This window comes from Camellia sinensis, chromosome 14, assembly GCF_055761805.1.
Source record: "Camellia sinensis isolate YWXY chromosome 14, ASM5576180v1, whole genome shotgun sequence".
In the NCBI taxonomy this organism is placed as follows: Eukaryota; Viridiplantae; Streptophyta; class Magnoliopsida; order Ericales; family Theaceae; genus Camellia; species Camellia sinensis.
This window is the reverse complement of record NC_138974.1, coordinates 134,062,262-134,080,637: the sequence shown is the minus strand read 5'-3', so window position 1 is coordinate 134,080,637 and position 18,376 is coordinate 134,062,262. Positions and strand designations below refer to the sequence as shown.

The 18,376-nt window shown below is 31.9% G+C and overlaps 1 protein-coding gene across 1 annotated transcript; it reads right to left on the bottom strand.

The window, feature by feature from the left end:
* Positions 1-362: 362 nt before the first annotated feature.
* Positions 363-16,725, bottom strand: LOC145807314 (uncharacterized). Its single transcript, XM_082905291.1, has 17 exons — positions 16,658-16,725; positions 16,460-16,533; positions 15,977-16,035; positions 15,437-15,525; positions 6,534-6,615; positions 6,356-6,445; positions 4,905-5,208; positions 4,734-4,838; positions 4,311-4,487; positions 3,503-3,917; positions 3,088-3,298; positions 2,035-2,625; positions 1,771-1,935; positions 995-1,066; positions 850-909; positions 544-615; positions 363-458 (listed from the first exon to the last, which is right to left on the bottom strand). Exons 1-17 carry the CDS (start codon positions 16,723-16,725, stop codon positions 363-365), a joined length of 2,730 nt encoding a protein of 909 aa, XP_082761417.1.
* Between the last annotated feature and the right edge of the window lie 1,651 nt (positions 16,726-18,376).

Here is an 18,376-nt window from a genome sequence, read left to right as displayed (position 1 = left end):
TTTGTTTTATATATATACTAGCGTATGCCCGTACCTAAAGGCACGGTGTAAATAATATTAAGATTAAAATACAGTTATAATTTAAACGTATTATGTTGAAATTTGTGAAGTTTGTGTCATTTTTTTAATAAAGATACTAAAAAAATATATTAAAATATTTTACTTCTTAAAAAATTTGTAACAATTTTGCTTATATTACATGCTCTACAAAACTCAAATAAAATAACAAAGATTATAACTACATAAGAAAAACAAACATTATATTGTCATACACCAAAAGAGTGAGTTAAAACTTTACAAAAAGTGGGTTAAAGCTTTCAAAAATATGTATGCTTTACAAAAAATCTGTCAATAACATGTCTTCAAACATGTGTTTGCCCAAACTTCTTCCTCATTACTTTCCAAAAAGTCTTTGTATCAACTTGTATGTATCCCCAATGAAGAACATGCACAACAATCTGGTAATTTGTAGAAATAAAAAAAATATAGATTAGTACATTTGTTGGAAATAAACTTCACAAAATACTTTGAGATTGAAATTACCTTATTATATCCCCATCGAAGCAAGCTAGTCGTATTTCTCCTTTTAAGCTCCATAGATTTTTCGCTCCAATCCTACAAAAGTCCATATTTCAAATTATTATTAAATTAAAATTTTATAAAAAGTTATATAATCAATAGAAATAAATCTACATAAGAAAAACAAACATTATATTGTCATACACCAAAAGAGTGAGTTAAAACTTTACAAAAAGTGGGTTAAAGTTTTCAAAAATATGTATGCTTTACAAAAAATCTGTCAATAACATGTCTTCAAACATGTGTTTGCCCAAACTTCTTCCTCATTACTTTCCAAAAAGTCTTTGTATCAACTTGTATGTCTCCCCAATGAAGAACATGCACAACAATCTGGTAATTTGTAGAAATAAAAAAAATATAGATTAGTACATTTGTTGGAAATAAACTTCACAAAATACTTTGAGATTGAAATTACCTTATTATATCCCCATCGAAGCAAGCTAGTCGTATTTCTCCTTTTAAGCTCCATAGATTTTTCGCTCCAATCCTACAAAAGTCCATATTTCAAATTATTATTAAATTAAAATTTTATAAAAAGTTATATAATCAATAGAAATAAATCTATATGGTTACCTTCTAATAAAACGTGATTTAATCTACATAGAACACTACAACAACACTTTAGGATAAACAATATTTGTAGTAGAATCCAAACTATCTTTAGGGAGGAGAATACTTATACGATCAAAGGATGTACATCTAGACAATGCCACACATAATTGCCATGGCTAAACATCGGTATGCACAAATCAACCCCGACAAATTTCACAGATTGTCCTTGAGATTTATTAATAGTCAAGGCATATGCCAATCGGACTGGAAATTGGCGTTTTGTCATTTGGAAAGGCATTTCTGAAGAAGATGGTGTCAAAGATATCCTTGGTATGAATGCGAAATTGCCAAACTTTTCTTCAGTTAAAATTTGTTGCATCTGGTAACCATCAGTCTTGTACCATTACATAGTCCATCTTTCAGTGCAATGTTTTTCAACAATATTATAGGACAACCCACTGTCAACTCTAACTTAAAAGTTGGCAACCCATGAGGATCCAATGAATTTAAATATTCATTAGGATATCTATTTGTAATGGTAGGATCAATTTCATTATCTTCAGACATTTTATCTGCTGTAAGATAAGTATATAATCTCCCTGGAAAGATATTCAACGCAGTAGTATTAATGTCACTGACATCATCGTTACGCGCAGACAACATTGTGCGTTCAGTTAAAAATGTTGGGGTTGACGTCTCTATCATATTCAACTGTGGGTAAACTGTAAAGAGTAAATCATTCAAATCTTGACATTTGTGTATTGTTGATGGAAGGTTAACAATTTCTTGAGCATTGGTCCCAATCTAAAAAAAGTGAAATTAATAAAAAAAAAATAAGTGTAAATACAATTTATTAATTTAAAATAATTTGTATAATAAGGGAAAAGGTTAAAATAGTGTTACCTCCATCAAGAAATTTGCAAAATTAGCATTTTCATGGCCTTCAGAATTCAAGCGCATATTCAAATCCAAAGTTAAGATATGTATATGCTTCCATAGAATAGAGTGTCTTATTGATGCATTCACAATTTGCTCACGAACACCTTTGGGTATAACTGGTAAGATTTGTCGAAAGTCTCCACCAAGAACAACAGTAATACCCCCAAATGGCTTTTCGCTATCACAAATATCCCTCAATGTATGATCAACCGCTTCAACACAATGTTTATGTTGCATAGGAACTTCATCCCAAATTATGAGCTTTGTTTCTCTAAATAACTCAGCTTGTAATGATTGTTTGCTAAACCCACAAAGTGAATTTTCCAAGACATCTAATGGAATAGAAAATGTTGAATGTGCAGTGCGACCTCCTACCAGTAACAATGATGCAATTCCAAATGAAGCCACAGTAACAACGATATGCCCAAGGCTGCGACATTTTAATGCAATCGTATTGTACAGAAATGTTTTCCCTGTTCCATCACCCCTATTAAAAAAGAAAACAGTTCCTTTATTTTGAAAAACTGAAGAAGTGATTGTGTTATAAGCATTCCACTGTCCATTGTTGAAACAATCAATAGTAATTTGTGGATCTGACTATTGTGCCTCACTCTGTAGTTGTTGATGTTCGAATATCAATCAATTACCAATTGCTGTAGTCCAATTTGCAGTAGATTGTGGCATGGGTGGGAAGGCACTTAAACTTTTGCTTGATTAATGAAGCATTTTATTCAAAAGATAGAGACCATAGTCCTTAATTTGAGCTTTAGTTGGATTAGAAATGGCAAACAATATACGAATCTTATGTGCATGATCATCACATATATGCATTGAGAAATGATTCCATAATGCACATGGATTTAGTGGAGAGTACTAGGTGAGAATAATGCTAAACAATCTCCTCAATTGATATCCAGTTTTCATAACTGCAGCCTCTTTCAAGCAGTGTATCCATTCTTCATCATCTTCTAAAAGCCCCCTTGCTACACATGCTAATTTAAATGTATCATACACAACCTTATCAACTGTGCGTAAAGACTGAAACAACTTTGATCCTTTGACAACGGTTAGTAACAAACGTAGATAAAATCTTTCACCACAATTAGGGTTAGCAAAGTACATTCTACCAATTGCATATCCCCTTTCTCTTGATTTCCTTCTCTTTTCTGACTTGAGCCAAACAAAATGCTGTGGAAATTCTTGATAAGTAAATAGACATTCATCTTCACTGGCAGCAAAATATGCAAAGAAGCCAGTAAGAGTTGACATTTATTGACCAACTCTAGATTGAATTGTTTCTAATGACTCTTCTGGTTTAAAAACAACGCGATGCATTTTAGGTAAATGAAGTGTCAATCGTACAACCGTTGGCATCTCTTTATGCAAAGGATGACCACATATTCGCCAAGCAACTTCTGGAGGTCCAATATACCTTGCATCGAGATATTGTTGAATCTCATTTATCATTCCCAACACCATCGTTGTACGATCATAACCCTTATAAATGTACTTATGTATATACTTGACACATCTTATTCCAGCACAAACTTCCACATTTATATGACAATTGAAAAGTTTAGAAAGATATGCATTGTATGGTACGACATCCTTATTATCAACTTCTTGCCCCCTCACAATATGTGCTTGACCATTATTGCGACTACTATTGATAGGGTATCCATCTTGATCCATAGTTGTTGTTTCTGTGAAAGTTCGAGGGTATCTCTTAGTGCATCTACCATTTTCCATACATGGTGCTTGCGGATTTCGAGCACCACAAGGTCCATGTACCATACAACATTTGATAGTTTCAAAAAGCATAGGATCATCTTTTGGGACTGGAAATTCTGCACAGACCAATTTGTCCACTTGAGCACATGTTCGAATTTTGTCTGGACCCTTAAGAAATAAAAGTGCATGCATACGAGGGAGACCTCATTTTTGAAATTCAATTGTAAAAACATGTGCAACTTTATTTCCAAACACCTTATTTGTTTCTATCTCTTTCATCAAACACTTTCTCTTCAACTCAAAAACACGGGCAATTAACTCAGGATGATCAATAGGTTTTTGATGTGGTAATAATGCTGAAGTAATTTCTGGCCAATTGGGATTTGCAGTCATGGTAAGAAAAATATCTAGGTGTTGGTTGTATCACGTGATAATCATTGAATCTTGAAAGATTTCAAACATATGTCTAGGACTACCAGTAAATGAAGATGGCAAAACAAACTTTCGACCAATTTGACTAGGTCGCACATAATCTGGATCAATATCTGACAACTCTTGATAAAGCTTAACCTGAAATTTTCCTTGATAAAGCTTGCAGTATGTCAATCGATTTTGCTCAGTTGCAGCCCAAGCATCACCTAAAAACTCTTGAAATAATTTCCCACCTCTCAAAATTGTTGAATACTCTGTGGGTCATTCAAACAAACGATAACTATAAAAATCCATTTGAGTAAGTCGATCAGTTGAAGGTCGATCATACTGAACGTTCCACAGTTTTAACTCAGGTTCCCATCCAAGCTCACCATATGGAAATAATAGAACATAATGTAATGGCAAGTATGCTGGATGACATTCATTAATTTGCATCAACTCATTATTTCTTCGAAAATGTAAGATAATATCTCTCATTCCACTTACCTCTGTTCCATTACCTGGTATTACAATAGCAATCTCATCTGCAGTTGGTAGGTTATACCGACGTCGATCAGTTATTGAATTGTAATGTAGATGAGCAGGTAGATTGTGTCCTGCCGAGTCTAATTGATGTAAAATAGCATGAGCCTAGCGAAATTTATCTACAAATGCATTGACTTGCAACAAACTATCCTGAATAGTTTTCAGAACATCCCTTCTCAAGTTAGGATTTCTACGATTACGAATTTCTAAAGCTGAATTAGGGTCATAGATATACAGTTGAGCATAACTTGCATCCTGCCCCGGTTGTGGTTGTAGTGATCCTGTTCGATGTCGCAATTTCCCATGAATTGTGAATGATGTAAGGCCCATTTCACTGAGTACTCTAGGATCCAATGTAGCACCAAGACTCGTAAAAGCATTGGCTGCATTATACACTCGAGTATAACTTCGAAAGGATTTTGACTGATCATTATTCCCATCATACAATGCCTGAAGTGGTAGAGGGGGTGTAATAAGTAAATGTAGCCTAATCTTTTCTTCCAAACAACAAGTTCCGAAAAGGGGACGCTTCATAGGTGATTTTGTCAATTTTTCATCTACCCAATATAAGGCTGAACAATAAGGATATAATACATCTATCTTGCCAAGATAATGGCGGCATAAATCTTTGTGTGCCCGGGCGTCAATTGATGTACGCATAGGCATATCTTCTAATTCATCATCAGTACATAGATCTTCTTGAAGAAATCGATTTATAGGAGTAGACCTATGAATATTTGTGTATAAATAAAATTATATAAAACAACACAGTATGAGCAAGAGTATGTGTTTCAAGATTAGATATAATAGATTACCGATTCCTTTGTGGAGCTAAAGATGTGCTTGGCATAGAAAACGAACATGTAGAATGATGGGTAATCATTGTTCGTTTTTGTGCCGAATGAGAATCTTCAGTTATTGTTTCCCACTCCAAGCAAGCGCGATTGCGACGAATTGGTGTTAAAGAAGGTTGTCGTGGTTGAAGAAATTCTTCTGATCCCTCTTGTTCTCGTTGCAAGCATTGAAATTTAAAGTATGACTTTTCATTTTTTTCATGCTCTCACCGGGCATTTTGGGCCAAGGCAGCTTTTGATATTACATTATCATGTTGTGCCTAAAATAAAAATATTTTATCATTGGTGCAGAAAATGCAAATATTGTGCTTAAAATGAAAATATCTTCTTATTTCTTTCCTTTCTCTTAATTTTGTTTTCTATTTTATTTGTTTTATAACTTTAATAGTGTTATCTTTATTTCTTTATTTCTTCATTCATTTTGTATTTTATTAAAAAAATAAATAAGAATTAAAAATATTGGCCCATATATTTTTTCTTTATTCCTTTATTTCTTTTTTCCTATTCTCTTCATATAAGTTACAACTTATGGATGATACATTATAAATGCACATGAATCCATATAAAATATAAATAAAAAAATTTAGAAAACACATACAAATAATAGCAAGTTACAAAAAAACATATTACAATCATTTTACAAAAACAACATAAAACAACAAATTCATTTTATACACCCATAGCTTTTAACTATTTGAAATTTTGATTAGTTTTGCATCATATTTTTTAAAAAGAATATATACCACTTGGCTTGCATTTGTCATTCTCTTGTCAGAAGGAGCCATCTTTTCTTTTCCCTTAGACATTGGGTTGACATTTTCTTTCTCTTTCGCCTAACAAATATAAATAAAATATTCAAAAGATTAAAAACATCTTATATAAATAAAATACATACAATGTTTGACTTGATTTTGTATTTACTGCGCCAACACAGATAACATTAAAGTCGTACTCATCACGGATGACCACACCAACATTTCTAGATGGGATTATAGGAGCAGGCCTACAGAAATGGATTGTGAACAAATTAAAATCTATATAATAAAGTGGTAATAGTAAGAGTATATATTTCAAGAATTAAACACAGTTGTTTGCCAATTTGGTGTTAAAGAATGTTGTCTTGGGTTGTCACGCCCTCAAAAATAAACCCATCATAGCATACATTCGCGATAAGTAAAAGAGTTCTCATGTTATAGCCATCAGAGTATTCTTACAAAAGGTATTGCATGTTGACAATAAAAGTAAACGCCCTATAGGCTTTACAACTTTCCAAGTCAACAGTTGGTTAAAAAAGAGAGTACTAACTCTACACGAATAAGCCCTTGGCTTGATATACATGTAATACAACAAAAACAACAAAAAGAGTCTACAGCCTCAAGCCTCCCAAGCTACGTCCTTGGAGGTGGCATAACACCTGTACCTGAAAATGATGTCCCATATAGGGTGAGCCAACGCCCAGTAGAGATATGCTAAACATAACATGAGCAATAACTAAAACGTTAGCACTTGATAAATGTTTAACTTAACAAAACACAACTTATAAACATGGCTCAGAACCTGGCCAAATAACTGAAGTGAGACTACATCTCATGCCAACAATACTACAAACTGCCATTTTACGAAAATTACGTCCGCGGGATTCGGCACCCATGTATTTTCATTATCTCATGGCCATTTTACGGACATTTCATCCGCGGGACTCGGCACCCATGTATAGATATATTCGGATTACCATTTTACGGAAATTGCATCAGCATGATTCGGCACCCATGTATGATTATATTCAAATGGCCATTTTACGGAAATTTCATCCGCGGGATTCGGCACCCATGTATTCAAATACACAACTTGATTAGTTTCAATTCACCTAATCATCATGCAATGTCTACAACAATCAAGACTATCCTCTATCGATAGCCCAAAACAGTCATTTCTAAACAGATAATAAATGCCTCAACAGATATATAATTGACATTTTCAAAAGTGAGCGATTTATAAATCCAACTCCACCATTCTATCTCATAATGAGCAAATTTTATTATTCCCAACTCAATTTCATAACAAATGTCATTAATTACACTAATGACCCAAATATACCCAAATATGACATTTTTCCCTTTAAGCTCAATATTGACCCAAAGGTCCAACTATTATTAACAACACCAATATTCTCATTTCTAGGCTCAAATACACATGTATAGGCTCAAAATACAAAACCTCTCTTTTATACATTTTGAAACCCTAACACCCAAAATCACCCAACTCAACATTATATCAAAAAGACCAATAGTTTATGTCAAAGACCATAGGAATAAGTAGTTATCCCTACCTCGAGATGAAAAGCTCAAATGGAGGAGATGACCAAAATCCAAAGTGCTCCAAATCCAAGATTTTTCAGATTAAAAGGAAGCCCTCAACACTCTCTATCTTTCTTACAAAGAGCCTAGGTTAGAAACTCACTAGAAGTAGATCAGGCCTTAGAGAGAAGTTGTTTAGAGAGAGAGGGAGCTCAGATCTAGGGTTTTTGAAAAAAGAAGAGATGAAAAAGTGAAGTGTAATCTCGCTGCTGTCTACTGATATACGTATGACCCGCTCGAGTGGAGAATAGGACGCTCGAGCGTCAGACACAAAAACTGAACCCGCTCGAGCGCAAAGAGAAAGCCGCTCGAGTGTAGATTCCTCCCTTCCAGAACTTTTACAGACAATGAACTACCCGCTCGAGCGCTACCCGCTCGAGCGTAAGGAAATCCACCCGAGCGTGAAAAACACATCTGCAGAAGTTTTACAGAGGCACGAAATGCTGAGAGTGTGTAAACCCCGCTCGAGCGCAAGAAGACCCGCTCGAGCGGACAACCAAAAATCAAACTACGCTCGAGCGCAAAGGGACCCGCTCGAGCGTACCACCAAAAATCTAGGCAACAAGGAATGAGACTAAAGCTCAACCAACCTACTCGAAACACGCCCAATACATCCTAAAACTCAAACACACGGAATTAAAGGATAACACAAGATACACAACACCAACACCACGAAACCTAAGTTCGGAATACAATAATCAAAGGAAGAGAAACCAGGATCGCTATATGGGTTAATACATTCCTTTGATCTCTCTCGTTCTCGTAGCAGGCGTTGTCCCAATTAATATGCAAAACATGGCTTTTGATTTTTTTCACGTTCTCGTCGTGCACGTTGGGCCAATGCAGCTTTTGATAACACATTATCATTGTGTGCCTAAAATAAGAATATTATATGATTAGATGCATAAAATGTGAAGATTATCCCCTCTCTTGCTTCCCTTTCATCATGTATTTTTTCTTTCTTTTAACTAACTCTTCCTCTTCATTCGGTTGAGTTGTTAGTCATATAAAAACCAATGCATGTATTGATGAAATTTAAAAAGGGAGAAAAATAATTTGAAAACACATTAAGCACACAAAACTGCAAACTCACTATGCACTTATTGCTTTAAAGACACATTGACAAAATGTATGTTGAAAAGGTAAATATTAGATCATTGGGTACGTGAAATGTGAATATTAACATGTAATGTTTTCTACTTTCCTTTTCCCTCTTCTTGTTATTTCTGTTATATTAAATTTTATTTTGTCTTTTTCTTCTTTCCTTAAGAACTTATAAGAAAAATAAAAAATAAAAAAATTATATTATGTAGTTTCTTTTTCATCACATATTTGTTCATTCTTCCTTTTCTTTTACATCACATATGCTATGGGGGTGTTTGGTGGGGCTTTTTTGAGCCAGCTTATGGCTTCTGGCTTTTAAAAAGTTATTTTGGACTGTTTGGTTAAACTTATTTCAAACAGCTTCTGATTCTAACAACTTATTTTAAGTCAAAAAAGCAGATTCTGAGAAGCTGCTCACCCCTTGCTTCTGATTATCAGCTTCTGCTGTGGACATGTTAATTCACGGTTATACTCTTAGATTTTTTTATTTTTTATTTTTTAAAAAATAGAAAAAGACTCAAATGGACTATAAAATATTATTATTATTTTTTATGAAAAATGTAGACAAATAGTGAATAATAAAAAATAAAAATTAATTGAAAAAGCTACTTCACAGTTTATGTAACAAACATTACACGACAACTTAAATCTATAATCCAACAGCTATACCAAACAGATTAACAGATTCTGATTAAAGTCATAATCTATAATCTGTTAAGTTATAATCTATAATCTGTTTTAACAACTACACCAAACAGCACCTATGTTGTAAATGCGACATGTGTTCATACAAATAGACAAACATATTAAAAATTCAGATTAATATTTATACAAATGCATTAGCGTATATGACACTATGCGACATGTGTTTAACATACTTCAGAAAAACATTTCACAATCAATCATAATTGAATAAATATTTGAAAAAGAAACTTTAAAAAAATGTAGATAAAAAAACATATATGACACTATGCAATTATTAAAAAATCTATATAAAATAATAATAATAACTATTCAAAAAAGAAGCTTTTAAAAATTGTTGAGAAATCATACCACGGGATATGCATTTTCATTTCCTTTGCCAGAAGGATAGCCTTTTCTATTTCCTTTGATATTTCTTTATCTTTTTCCTTTGCCTTTGCCTATAAAAAAATAAGTAGAATATATTTATCAATTATTTTTAAAATGATAAGAAAATTCATGTCCAATGTTCAAGTGACTTTTAGGCTTACCTCACGAATGCGAATAGTATTAAGATCACGCTCATCGTGGATAACAACATTAACATTTCTTTCTTGAAGAAATCGAACCTACATATATATAAAAAACTTTAGAATGATAAATAAAACTTTATACACATAAATAAGAAAATTAGTAAACGGCATTGATATTACGGTTCGGTGCAAGTCTCCATCCACCTATAAAGTATGAGAAAAAAAAGCATTTTATTAGAAGAAAATTAGATATGATAAGTTTTTTTAAAAAAATAAATAAATAGGCCTTACATTATAAGAGCTACGTAAATTTATATAAAAAAAAAAAACAAAAAACTTACATGACCAAAAATAGTGATGTTGTCCATAACTGTTGTACTGAAACCTAAAAATGTTTGGTTATATAATTTTAGACATCAAGAAACAAAAAATTAGCAATACTAAAAGTTAACATGGATTTCATTGGCAATGAATGTCATTTCCAAATCAGTTGCTACTAAATCGGATAATAAAATTCAAAATCTTATTCAAATAAATAATTGCCACAGATAGAAAAACCTTAATGGGTTACAATCAAGAGGAAAAGAAATAAAAATATAAACATGTAAAAAAAAAAAAAGGCCAGCCCAATCACATTAAAATGATAAAATTAAATATTGAAACTAGCCCTAACAACATGAAGAGTATGAAAATCGGAGCACAAATTTGGACATGAAGAGTATTAAAATTAAATTTGGATTTGAACTCTTCTCTTTCCAAACTGACTTTAATTTTATAGAGTTAAAATTAAAACCAAAATCAAAACCCATTATAATCATAAATATTTTGAAATTCACCATTTATTACTTGGAAAGTCCAAACATAAATTTATGCCCCCCCAAAAAAATTTCACCAGACAACAAAGCTATTTTATAAACAATAATGAATATTTATTTCATGAAGGCAATTAAAGCAATACACACATATACGTTCACCAGCTCATTTTGTCTCATCGAAAGCAAAAATTTTGTCTCAGCCCATTGATTATGGCTTTAGTTGATGAAATTCTTATAAACCCAGAAATATATAAACCCATCAATGTAGAGAGAGAAAATGTAAACCCATCAATGCTCGTATGTGATTCGTGAATAAAAAAATGAGTGAATACGAAGGATCCATGATATTGGTTTTGTTTTTTTGGACCAGACTAAAATATATTATGGTGTTGATATGAATATGAATGTTCAACAAGTTCTAACTGTAAAATTTGTAAAGTAAAAATATGAATTTGAGAGTCACCAAAAACATAATTGACTTACTACTAAAATTTACTGACTAAAAATTCGAATGGATATCTTTTTTACATCAGTAACAGCAACAAAATAAGAAAAGATTATAGTCATGTTTCTCAATCTTTTCATGGACAAATCATGTACAGTCAAAACAAATTAGATGTACCATAAACTTTTATTTTTTTTTTATTTTCTTAAACAATTATAGAATTTATATACAAATTAAAAATAAACAGTCACTGAGATGTATTTTGATACTACAAAAATAAATAATAAATAAATACCATTTTTTTTTTACTAAAAACAATTACAAAATTTATATACTAAGAAAAATAAATAAATCAACAAATACTGATAGAACACTTACAGTAAAAGAATGATGGTGTTGTTAGACAACCTCTTAAGAAATTATTAGTTTTGAACAACACAAAATTGTAAAGTAACCTGTAAAATAAAAAATAATAATAAATTGATTAACCAAAAAAAAAAAGAAGCAATTACATAATATATTGCGTCATATATGTAATAAGATTTTTACATGGCGGGGTTGCATCATTGGTGTATTTTAACTTATTGCACAAACATTTTTTGTTCCTTGTGAATTAAACTACTCCATATAAATTAAACTACTCTCTCATAATCTGAAAACTTATTTATAGCTAGAACATGAAAAATGGCTTCAATATTTTTGCGAGCTTCAGAAGCATTATTTAACTTAACTATTCTATGGATTTGAACAAAAGAAAGTCTAGTCCACTGAAAGAATACCAGTCAATATATGTTTAATAATTTTGATAATCCACCTCCAATATTAAACACATCACCAAACCATATTACTACTCTAACTTATCAAATCAAAACTATTTATTTATAATAAAAACAAATTTATTTGACCAAAAATAGTGATATTGTCCATAATTGTTGTACTTGAATCTAAAAATGTTTGGTTAAGTAATTTTAGACACCAAGAAACAAAAAATTAGCAATACTAAAAGTTAACATGGATTTCATTGGTAATGAAATGTTATTTCCATGGATAGAAAAACCTTAATGGGTTACAATCAAGAGGAGGAGAAATAAAAATATAAACATCTAAAAAAAGAAAAGACCAACCCAATCACATTAAAATGATAAAATTAAATATTGAAATCAGCCCAAACAACATGAAGAGTATGAAAATCGGAGCACAAATTTGGACATAAGGAGTATTAAAATTAAATTTGGATTTCAACTCTTCTCTTTCCAAATTGACTTTAATTTTATAAAGATGAAATTAAACCAAAATCAAAACCCGTTATAATCATAAATATTTTGAAATTCACCATTTATCACTTGGAAAGTCCAGACATAAATTTATGCAACAAAAAAAATAAAATAATTACCAGATGACAAAACCATTTTATAAATAATAATGAATATTTATTTCATGAATGCAATTAAAGCAATACACACATATACATTCACCAGCTCATTTTGTTTCATCAAAAGAAATTTTTTTGTCTCAGCCCATTGATTATGGCTTTAGTTGATGGAATTCTTATAAACCCAAAAATGTAGAGAGAGAAAATGTAAACCCATCAATGCTTGTATGTGATTCGTGAATAAAAAAATGAGTGAATACGAAGGATCCATGAGATTGGTTTTTTTTTTTTTTTGACTAGACTAAAATATATTATGGTGTTGATATGAATATGAATGTTTAGCAGGTTCTAATTGTAAAATTTGTAAAGTAAAAATATGAATTTGAGAATCACCAAAAACATAATTGACTTACTACCAAAATTTACTGACTAAAATTTTGAATGGATATCTTTTTTACATCAGTAACAACAATAAAATAAGAAAAGATTATAGTCATGTTTCTCAATCTTTTCATGGACAAAACATGTACAGTCAAAACAGATTAGATGTACCATAATTTTTTTTTTATTTTTTATTTTCTTAAACAATTACAGAATCTATATACAAATTAAAAATAAACAGTCACTGAGATGTATTTTGATACTACAAAAATAAATAATAAATAAATACCATTTTTTTTTACTAAAAACAATTACAGAATTTATATACTAAAAAAATAAATAAATCAACAAATACTGATAGAACACTTATAGTAAAAGAAGGATGGTGTTGTTAGACAACCTCTTAAGAAATTATTAGTTCTGAACAACACAAAATTGTAAAGTAACCTGTAAAATAAAAAATAATAATAAATTGATTAACCATAAAAAAAGCAATTACATAATATATTGCATCATCTATGCAATAAGATTTTTACATGGTGGGGTTGCATCATTGGTGTATTTTAACTTATTGCACAAGAAGTTTTTGTTCCATGTGAATTAAACTACTCTATATAAATTAAACTACTCTCCCATAATCTGAAAACTTATTTAGCTAGAACATGAAAAATGGCTTCAATGTTTTTTCCAGATTCAGAAGCATTATTTAACTCAACTATTCCACGGATTTGAACAAAAAATAGTCCAGTCCACTGAAAGAATACCAATCAATATATACTAATTGAGAAAAGTGATTAAAAGTCCAATATAATAAAAAAAATACTATTTATTCTGGTGTCAACAAATAAGCATCATTGTTGCCTAAGCCTTTTTTAGAGGAATGGCAGCTACAAACTACTCTTACATTGTTGCCTTCCCTACTTTGATTCTGGTGGCAACAAATAAACATCATTTTGTAAACCACACATGGGTTGCATAATGTACTGCAATTGTTTATTGAAATATCTTATTGGAGATAGTTGTTTCATTTTGGGTTGATTGAGTTTTACAACCTGATTTTCTGATTTTAGTCTGGCTTGAGTTCTATTTTCATTTTTAACTATTAAGTTGGAATTGTTCAAAAAAGAGTATGGTCAACAATGATGAAAACTGGTTCTATTTTCATTTTTTTTTTTGAATCATATAATGGATGAGTAGAGTGGATTTGATCTTTTGTTCTTGCCATTTTTGGGAAATTCCATAAAAAGATGAGCATTGTGCATGGCTTCGACTCTAATGTTTGTAGGCACATAGCATTATTTTAACTTGACTCCAATTAATGGCTCCATTTCAAGCCATTTTTTAGCAGCCAATTTCATGACTTGTCATTGCTTTTTAGTAAATGGAAGAACAAAAACAGAATTGATTTTAGTACGAAACCCATATATTCCATTCCATTAATATTGTGGTGCTTAATTTTGTAAGTTGATTTCTTTAACTGAAAGGCAAAAGTAGATTAATATTCACTGTCGTGTTTAGGGAAAAATTATGTATTCAATTAAAGTCAAATAATTTTTACATTTCATGATTATATTTCAAAAAAAAAAAAAAACAGATTACATAAAAACACTTTCCATTTTCATATAATTATCTCTTGCTGGGTATCTTTTTAGTATTTATATTTTTGTCAAAATAATTTATAATCACCAGACCATATTACTACTCTAATTTATCAAATGAAAACTATGTATGTATTAGGGGTGTCCGCGGTTCGGTTTAGGATGGTTTGCGGTTCGGTTTGGACCCGCCCGCATTTATGCGGTTTGGGGAAAAGTCAACCCGCAACCGCCCGCAATGCGGTTTGCGGTTTGTGCGGATAGGGTTCGCGGATGTGCGGGCGGTTGCGGGCGGTTTGCGGATTGAACTTTTTTTTTCAAAAATTTATTTTTAAACCTTTTTTTTTTCTTTCCCATTTTGTCAATCTTTATTTTGAACAGCTACAGCAAGCAACAAAGTTTGGTTCCTCCTCAAAAGATTGTTTTTGCCATTAAGGATGTTAATTATTAAAGAGAATGAGAGGGGAAAGAAACTATTAGAATCAAAGTAAATTTCAGGGCTTGAATAAATGAAGTAATCCTGTGTTTAGCATTGTCATACCTTTGCATCAGTTCTGAATAGTACATGGCCATGCTCATGTCAACTCTGCCTCCATACTTGCCACTTGATTTCACAACTGTGAGAAGAATCTGTGAAGACCCACCAACCAATATTGTATTAGACAGTACTGAAAGGGGACACTTCTAAGTGGAAAATTTATTAGATCCTATCAGAGGATTATGGTAGTTGTTTATGTGGTATCTCAATAAACGTGAAATTGCAATATTATTTAATAAAAGTGACTCAAGAAGTCTATTGGTAAAAAAAAAAAAAATTATTATGTGATTGATTTGGAGCACTATGTGAGTAAGTCCATTCTTTAAACAACGGAAAAAATATATATCTTAAAAAAGTATCAAAAATTTTATCACAAAAATAAAAAAAGAAGTATATAATATAGACTCAATTAAATATAAGATATGGACTCAATATGTGAGTCATTCCAAAATAAGTGTGGTTGACATATTTTATTTTCTCATATTTTACTATTGTTGCTCAACAAAACAATATGGGAGGCTGTGAAGCCAATGTGGGCCTGACCATTTTTGTGTTCTTCTGAACATAGAACGTGCAGTGACCACTAAGGCAGTTCAAACTTTCTACACATTCAAAAAAAGAAAAAGAAAAAATAATAATAATAATAATAAACAAATAAATAGTGCATAGAAGAAAAATATGAGAAAGGCCATCACTTGGAATAGGATCTTTGTTTATTTGTCTCTTTCTGTACACTGTCGATGAAACATTTAGATTTCTTGAAATGATTTGGACTATAAATATGGTATTTTCTTTTGCTAATGAGAAATCTCACTAAAATAGAAAAACTCTGAATACAATGCAGAGAGATTCAATGTTAATGGGACAAAAAAAATTTGATGTGAACAATACAATGCATAATATCATACATACCTCTTTAAAATTGCCATTGGTCTTGTGGGCAATGTCTTCCTCAATCTCAGAATTATAGTGAAAACTGTAGGCCTGCTTGATTGAATGGAGCTCCGAAGAAGACCGAGCACTTACCACCTCTATTACAGTGCTGAGATTTACTCTTCATCCCCGCCACAATGCCTCTCTCACTATCTCTGCATCTATCTCTGAATCAAATTAAATCAAAAAATAATTCCAACAGATTCAGATTTAATTACTAACAGATTCAAATCAAACAAAATTACAGATTCAGATTTAATTTATACAGATTCAGATTCCAAAATTACTAACAGATTCAGATAAGAAGAGACCTTGAAGCTAACAACATATTCTGGGTAAATATGAGTATTCTTATTCATATTTCATACTATGTACTGTCTTGGAGTATGAATATCATCGACTCCACTATCAAAGTCCTCACCATTGACACATAACACACAATCAGAAATGAACAAATAAACTAAGAGCCACAAATCTAAAAAAAAAAAATCACCATTGACACAGAAATGAACAAAAAATCACCATTGACAAACAATCTTAGTCACACAGAGTGACACAGATCTGAATAACACATAAAAATCAGAGATCGGAGAGGAAAGAGAGATAGAGACAGCGACATAGAGATCCATACTTGCGAGGTTGATCGGTGCGATGAGAGTATGAGGTCGATCGGTCGATCTTGCGATGAGTAAGAGTCGATCTCTTGCGAGGTTGATCGGCCCAGATGAGTGATGAGGTGAGAGTGAGAGAGTGAGTGTGAGAGACTGATCAGATGAGAGTGAGATGAGAGTGAGAGACTGAAAAACGAGAGAGAGTTGCGTAATGTGTTTTTGAGTTTAGGGTTTTTTTCCTTTGTTTGTTTTGTTTGGGTATAGATGAAGTGAAGTGAACGGTCCAGATCTTCTGAAAAAATAAATAAAATAAAATAAAAAAGGTTATGCGGGCGGGTTGGTCGGGTGCGGTTCAAACCCGCAACCCGCCCGCAACCCGAAAATTAGAAATATTTCAAACCGCACCCTACCCTATTGTATTTGCGAAACCGCCCATACGCGTGCGGGTAGGGTCGGGTAGGGCGGGTTGTGCGGGTCGGATGACCCTATGCCCAGCCCTAGTATGTATAATAAAAAATTTCAATGAACCTCCAAGTGGGATCCCCAACTCATCCCCTTCATCTCTTCTCTTCCATTTGTCTAGACCAGAGCACCATAGCAAGAGCTCAACCTCCCCAAGATTGATATGTCACTGCTACAACTCCAACCCAAGATTTTACTGTAAGATAATCTTCACTGTATTTAAATTAATTAAATTCTGTTGTGTACTAAACAACAACCAGAATATAAAGAAATAAAGAAAAGGAGAGAATTTGTTTGATTACAAAAATCAAACTCGAAATAAAAATAAAAATAAATAAATAAAAAAAGATTTTATTTTGTTACAAAAACAAAATTAAAATCTGATTTAAATAAATAATAAAAGACTGGAAATAAATTAAATAACTTACTTGATTTAATTTCTTCGAATTATAATCTGATCAAGTCCAGTGTTTGACACTGTGTCCTTAAGACAGATTCGTCCTCTCCACGGTGCTTTCAGAAATTAGACGTCTATCTCCCAGGATAAAATGATCTACTACAAATAATAGCAGCACTACAAATTGTTTGCCTTACGAACACACTAAGTGTTTACACTCTTTCTTTAAGAAAATAAATGCAGCAAAATGCAGAGATTTATAGCAAAGGATGGAGTACGAAAATTGGAGTTAAATTGAAATGGGAGGCTAGTCTATTTATAGATGTAAAGGTGGCTATTGGTTTTGAATTGAACAGGTATGAAACCTGCTGGTTTTGAATTCAAACAGATTTGAATCTGTTGGGTTATATTTCAAACAGATAACAAAACGGGAAGGGCCCTGTTTGGGTGTGCAATAATACCAGACTGGTTTATTTCGGGAAGGGCCCTGTTTGGATGTACAGTAAAACCAAACCAGTTTAATTTTGAATTATGGATTTT